Below are 6,944 nucleotides of genomic sequence, written 5' to 3'. Positions count from 1 at the left end.
TTTAAAAGTATATATAAGTAAGGTCTACTCATCTTCCGGCTTCTTCCCTCCTCGAATCGTACTGTACATCATTACCTTCCCCAATTTGTGTTTTCTCACCTTAACACTAAACTATTAACATCGGTAAGCCAATTATAACTTATTATTACGAGAATCAAAACCCTAGATTTTTATTTTTCGATTCATTTCATATGTTACCAACTTCAACATGAAGCTTTTTTCTTGTTTCTGTTACAGTGGAACAATCTCTAGTAGCCAGCTAATGAATCTTCACTGCATCAATTTATCTGGCAATGCCGTTTCAACACTTTGAACCAATCTTTGCCGAACCCAAACTGGAGTTGAAACCTCACACTTCTTCCCCTTTGCGTCCTTTTTTGTTCCATGCTTATGCTCCTGATTCTTCCCACTTAGTAATTCATGTCACTGATTTCCACTCTCATACTTGGGAAGCTCATCTTTCTGTTTCATTGCTTGAGGACATTGTGAGTATATTCTATCACCATTTCTTCATCTATTTGGTTATACTGTGCCAAAACTTTATTTTTATTCAAATTCAATGCATTTTGTATAATTGATTTTAACTATAATTTGTGAAAGATCTCATTTTTATTCGTAGTAGTAGTCACCTTTTGACCTTTTTGCAGAGGGATATTATTGGAATCGGGGGCTCTTGGTCAGAGTTTATTGATTATTTTGTAACTTCTCTCAAGTCAGAAGATCTCAAGCTGGTTCTTGAGGCAGATTCAAATTCTGATGGTAAACAATACTCTTATCACTTCTGCTTTTTGCTTCTATCTGATGAAATTTTTTAAGTCAAAATGATGTTTTGTAAGTGTGAATGAATTGACTTTCTTCGGAGAAGTTTGAATAGGAATTATGAATTGATGAATACTATGAGTTGAAATTTGAATTAATTAAAATTTGCTGTATAACCTCTTGTGGAATGCATGGAGTTGGCTGTACTCGTTGAGTTGTCTATATGACAGTTGCATCTTTGTGGCTCTTATGGAGATGGTTTTGATGACATTAATTTGAGACCAGTTTCAACGAACAGCTTAACTAACGCTTATAGCAAAAACAGTTATCGTATAAGTGTTTATGTACAAGCTATTTCTATAGCAAAAGATAAAATAAAGTCAAGTTGTTTTCATAGGCTGTCCTTGAGAGCTTATGGACGTGTCACAAGTTGTTACTATAAATTCTATCAAGTTGTCTCACAAGTGTTTATATGTTAGTAGATAAGCTCAAATAAGTCAATCCAAATAGACTCTTGCTAATTGCTTATTGAATCTATAGTGTTGGGTTAAAGATATTATAATGTCCTCATCAACTTATTTTGGTACAAATATCTTATGTGGACGGGCCTCTTTGATATATTGCAATTTATAAATTTTGTGATGCTTGCCATACTATTTGTTTTGAGGAATCATTTTAGGGAAGCGTACTGATTGTTCACTCCCATTTATTTTGTGTTACTTATTTCAGGCGTTAGTTCTGCTAAATTAATTGCTCAAAAATCAAAAGGAATGCCTCTTATTACCATTCCTCTCACCAAACTTGTGGACTCCAGTGCTAGTGAAGCTGTATCAAATTTATCCTTGGGCCTCTTTAAGGCATTCAAAAGTATAAAATGTTCTCTTGTAGATGGTTAGATCCTCCTCCTTATATTATGTCAATCTTTTAAATCTTACGAAATGTCTTGATTTCTGTTTGGTTCTTTCTAACTATGTTCAAAAAGTGAAATTTTATTAAGTTGAATTACTAGGCTCTATCTTTAGATGAGCCTTCCACAGACGTGTGCAACTAATATATAACTTCAATTGGATCTAAATGGCCCTATGCCGGTTTTAACTGTTGCATCTTTTTGTGCCACCAGTACAAGAACGCTCTGTCCAGTTGACAAACATGATGGCGGCTGAGAAGGTACAATATCCAAATTGAGTTGAACTATTATGCTTGGGGTATTTATTTTTATTTGGTTGATTTCTCAAATCATAATTTTTTGGTAGGGATTCCTGGGAGTTTATATGCTATTTTACTTCTTTTGAGTTACTCCCACCATTATCTTATTATGAGCACTCTTTTTCGCTCTACCAGGAAAGAAATGAAACCACACAACTGGATCGACGACAAAAGTTTCAAAAAATTAGCGACTCAGAGAAAGCAGGTGTTTATAATAATGGGGCGCAAAACTCTCCAGGTGTGTTATGTATTATGTCATTCAGAGGGTTTAAGATTTTACTGATATTCTGTGGTATATGTGGTAAATCTATATTATGAATTTTGTTCACAAAACCAAGAGTGTGTGAAAGAGATACCATATTTTACAATCTCTTCAAAATAGGGAAGAAATAGAGAAGAAATGCTATTTGGTTACTAATTTTTCATTTGTGCCCCTTGTTTGCTTTTAATTTAGTGCTATGTTAAGGGGCATTCTTGTACTTTAGAAAATAATCAACATTTCCCGCTTCACTATTTCTTTTCTTTTTCTCCTATATCAAACAATGCCTCAAATTTTCTTTATTTCTCACATATCTCTTATCACACTCTCCCTACTTAGTTCTCTCTTCACTTCCTCTTTACAACCAACCATTCCGTAATTAACATATTTAAACTATCGAATTTGTCCACCATTTTCTAGATCTGCATCTATTTCTGCGTTTAAGAAAATGATGACTACATTAGGTCTATCTATTGTGTGTGAAGAAAACACTAACCAAAGGTTAACCGGAAAAAAAGAAGAAATGCTACTTCTAGCACCATTTTGAATATATTGTAACATGAAAAATAATATCCGAGCTTCTGCTTCTGTTTTATTGGAGCTTCTGCTTATATTTTAGTGTTGTTCGTTAAGCAGAACTCTCTAATATGTGTTAAACATTTTGCTTCACCACTTTATATTTTCAAGGGTTAATGAATTTATATTTTTTCATGTTTCTGTTGACTTGCAGGTAAGCAAACAGCTCGGGATACAGGTGCTGCAAAAGTTAAGAATCGTGCAATGCCAGCATATCGTAGGCAAGTGTTCTTACTATCTTGCAAATCATAATTCTGGTAACACATTGCGGCTATTATGATAGTATACTCACTCTCACTTTTTTCTTTGCAGGGCCAAAGTAAGAGGGGCTGTCTTGCGCGATAGTGATCCTGAGTCTTAGTCCTTAATTTAAACCTGCTGTTCTATAGGAAGTTGAAAGTTTGTCAAGACTCTATGTTTATTTCCTTTTCAATCTATTACCTTGTACTATTTATTGTATAGAATGGAAATGACATATTACTAGTTAGTCCGGTCACATAAATTTCACTTTTTCATTCTCTTGTCAATTATGCAAATGAAAATTGCTCATTTGATGTTTGTTCCCCTCTCTGCCTGTTTTGGTTTTGGGTAATCCTAAATTCTCCAACTACTGAAGACAATTTTGTTTATGGAGTCGTTGGACACTAAATATACACACCTCTTCAAACGAAGATTCAAACGAAGATTCAAATCATTGTTCGTTGCATTTGGAAAGATTGGTCCCGTCTGCCTGACTCAAACTCCTTTGGTAAATCTAAACTAATCTTACATTATGATGATGAGCTCGTTTTAGTTGAAGCTATTGACACAAATATTTTTCAATTAAAAATTAATGCTTTGTTTGTTCAGTTTGAGTATATGATAAATCTTGTTTCTTAAAATATGGGAGAAGGTAGAAATTTGTAATAAGCAGTACTCCACCCTAACTTTTAAAAAAAATCAGAATTAAAAAAATATTTCTGGTTATCTTGAGAAGTTATCACTTAAAATAAAATACTTATTCTAACTATAAACCACTACAAAAACTAATTCCTATTTTAAATAAAACCCCTAAAAAATAAATTACTTTTCTATACCATGTTACATGTAGTCACATTTTCAGTATAATGGCAAAATCACATTTTAACTGTTCTTTTTTGAGAACAAAGCTGGTGAATTGCCAACTAGCCTGAAGTGAAAAAGAAAATTAGGAGGGCTGAGATGAAGGAATCTTGATTTAGAAGAGAAAGATAATAATGTGAATTAAAGAAATCATATAAAAACAAAAATCCAACACAATAATATCATGTTAGTACAATTTGTTGACACTGGCAGAATCTACAATTCTTTACACTTTTTTTGGTTGATATTATCTTCTTTGGTTGCTATCATAGGTAAAATCCAAGACATGTGAACTCCATAGAGAGAGAAAATGAGAAAGAGAGAGAAGGAGTAACAACAATTCACAAACTCACCATAGCCTCTAGACCCTTCTCTCTGAGCATTTGTATCTCAGAATAACATAAGAAATGAATCTGTAAACCATGATGAAGCCAACAGTGACACCAACATTCTTCCATCTGCTACCTTCCCCTCCATACCCTTCTTCTTTAAGCACATCCTCTCCCTTCATCACACATGTACCAAACATGTACTCCAAACACTTTTTTGAATTGGAGAACTCATTGATCAGAAACCCTTCAAAGGGATACTTAAAAAGTGATATATAATGCATGAAAATCCAGTAATTAGGAATCTCATGGTTTGATATGAAGTAACCAGAGAACAAAAAGAAAGAACCTATAACACCATTAATCACTGAATTTCCAACAATGAAATTAGGCACAAGAGCACTGAAACACACCACAACTGAATTAGCTGTATAAAGAATAAGCCATATCAGTAACAGAAAGTGCAGAAAAGCAGTGAAGTTTGTGTTGAGACCAACAAGCCAGTATAAAGGAACTGTGAACAAAATGGCTAGGATTAGAAGAAATGGCAAGTAAACTAGTCCATTTGCAATAGCATAAGACGACACGCGGTAGCTTCCGCAAGATGTTTCTTTCATGAGAATTTCCCTTTCTTGTAGAAAAATTGGTAGAGCTTCTATGCTGCTTGATAACAGAAAGGTTAATATGAAAGCAAATAGACCAACCTTTTCTTCTGTTCCTTTTAGATCATCTTTGAGGTTACAAAAGATTGATCCTAAAACTAGTCCTGAAATTAGCATCTGAATCGTCCTACATGCAAATAGCTCTCTTGTACGAAATATGTTTTTGGAGAATCTATGAGTTAGAATCATAGTTTCTCTCAATCTAGAATTCGCAAAATCATAAGTGAAATCCACTCCAGTTCCTTTATTATTGATGGTATCTTCATCAATTACTTTAGATTGTTGAAATAGCTGCTGCAAAGTGAACTTACCAATTTTACTCTCACCTGGTTGTTGTTCATTATCAGCACCTTTCTTCTGTTGCATTGTCCCTTGCAATAGCCTCGGTGTTTCGGTTTCCACCTGACATTGTTGTTGCTGCTGAATTATATCAATGGAATCAATAGCAAATTCAACTACATTAACATGAAGAGGAAGCTCTAGACCCATTAATCTCAAATTCAAACTCAGTAAATCAGCACTTCCATGATGTAGCACAGAACCATTAGCCAACAACAACAATGAATTGAACAGCTTCACAATTCTGAAACCAGGTTGGTGAATACTTAGTATTATAGTTCTTCCCCTAGTTTCAGCCATAACCTTAAGCATATCAATAATTTGCAAAGCTGAAGTACTATCAAGCCCAGAAGTTGGTTCATCAAGAATCAAAACTTTTGGATCATGCACGATTTCTACACCAATAGAAACTCTGCGCCTTTCCCCGCCTGATATACCTCGAACTCGATCGTCGCCAATTCTAGTCCCAGCAACATGATCAAGTCCAAGCTCTTGAATCAGTAACTTGACCCTTGAACATAATTGTTGTTGAGGAAGTTTCAGCCTTAGCCTTGCACTGAACATCATGGTTTCTTCAACCGTAAGTAAGGGAAACAAGGTATCCTTTTGAGTAACATAACCTGATAGCTTTCTGAACTGAGATTTTTCAACAGGTTTCTGGTTCAACAACACTGACCCTTTTTGTGGAGTGTGTTTACCTGCTAAGATCTCAAGTAGTGATGACTTCCCAGCTCCACTTGGTCCAACAATTGCCAGAATCTCCCATGGTTTTGCATGAAAACTCACATTCTTGAGTACACGCCTCACTCCACTGCAACTTTTTTCACCTCTTGTTCCTTCTTCCTCATCTTCTGTTTCTTGGCCATTAGTATTATCTAGCTGTGGTGATTTGCTGAAGATTTTAAAAGGATGTTCTGTTTTGTTTGTGTGGATCTTGTAGTTTATGCCAATGGCTTCAACCTCACAACCTTGCACCTTCATTTGTTTCACAGGTTGTTTTTTGTTTCTTCTTTCTCTCTACAATGGTTGGTTTGGTTTGCAATGACACTGAGGTCCTCGAAGTTTGTATATAAAAGTTCACGTGCATTTCTTGCTGTTTCTCTACCAATTTTATATATTTTGACACAACACAAGGATGCTTGTGTAAATTTACTAATTACTATCAATAATAACTATTACATACTAACAAAAATAAATAAAGGATAGTCAATACTATGAGTGATAATTTTTTGTTGTTTATTGGAGTATTTTACATTAATCAGAACAGTTTAAGGATACTAAATCAGCACTGTAAATGGTTTTGGTGTCATGAGAGAATAGTAACATTAGATACTGATGTGAAGTTAGGATTCACTCATAGCACTATTCTTCACCTATGTCTAGGTGTCTCTGAATTTTTTTTTATAATCAATTCAGAGTTGCTATTCATACACTTAAAAACTGACATCGTATCCTACACCACCCAAAATACATTAAGCATGTGTATTTGTTTGTAACAAGAAAAAGGAAAAATTAATTAAGAAACATGATGAAAAAACAAAACCGTATATTTATACGGTGTAGGTGTCAATTAACAATGTAAGAATAACATTTCTCTAATCAATTTCATCCCATGTCGGCATGTTCAAGTTCAAGTACAATTTTTTGTTAAATATTTTACCAAGTACAGATTTTTGGTTTACTGCATGAAAAATGATTACTCCATTGTATTGA

The 6,944-nt window shown here is 34.3% G+C and overlaps 2 protein-coding genes across 2 annotated transcripts; one reads left to right on the top strand and one right to left on the bottom strand.

Annotated features, from left to right (window-relative positions):
* On the top strand, positions 1-3,923 carry LOC131602868 (uncharacterized). The gene is made up of 8 exons (XM_058875088.1): positions 1-123; positions 238-485; positions 648-759; positions 1,489-1,650; positions 1,880-1,926; positions 2,101-2,203; positions 2,955-3,021; positions 3,113-3,923. Exons 2-8 carry the CDS (start codon positions 294-296, stop codon positions 3,159-3,161), a joined length of 732 nt encoding a protein of 243 aa, XP_058731071.1. The 5' UTR covers positions 1-123; positions 238-293; the 3' UTR covers positions 3,162-3,923.
* Positions 3,924-4,032: 109 nt separating this feature from the next.
* Positions 4,033-6,341, bottom strand: LOC131602867 (ABC transporter G family member 5-like). Its single transcript, XM_058875087.1, has one exon. It carries the CDS (start codon positions 6,210-6,212, stop codon positions 4,263-4,265), a length of 1,950 nt encoding a protein of 649 aa, XP_058731070.1. The 5' UTR covers positions 6,213-6,341; the 3' UTR covers positions 4,033-4,262.
* Between the last annotated feature and the right edge of the window lie 603 nt (positions 6,342-6,944).

Source organism: Vicia villosa, linkage group LG5 (assembly GCF_029867415.1).
Source record: "Vicia villosa cultivar HV-30 ecotype Madison, WI linkage group LG5, Vvil1.0, whole genome shotgun sequence".
Taxonomy (NCBI): Eukaryota; Viridiplantae; Streptophyta; class Magnoliopsida; order Fabales; family Fabaceae; genus Vicia; species Vicia villosa.
The sequence above is the reverse complement of the archived record's forward strand: the minus strand, read 5'-3'. Positions and strand labels throughout refer to the sequence as shown.

Coding starts and splice junctions, on each gene's coding strand:
- LOC131602868 (XM_058875088.1), top strand. CDS start 294: ATGCCGTTTCAACACTTTGAACCAATCTTTGCCGAACCCAAACTGGAG. Junction 486..647: donor TTTCATTGCTTGAGGACATT/GTGAGTATATTC, acceptor ACCTTTTTGCAG/AGGGATATTATTGGAATCGG. Junction 3,022..3,112: donor GCAATGCCAGCATATCGTAG/GCAAGTGTTCTT, acceptor TTTTCTTTGCAG/GGCCAAAGTAAGAGGGGCTG.
- LOC131602867 (XM_058875087.1), bottom strand. CDS start 6,212: ATGAAGGTGCAAGGTTGTGAGGTTGAAGCCATTGGCATAAACTACAAG.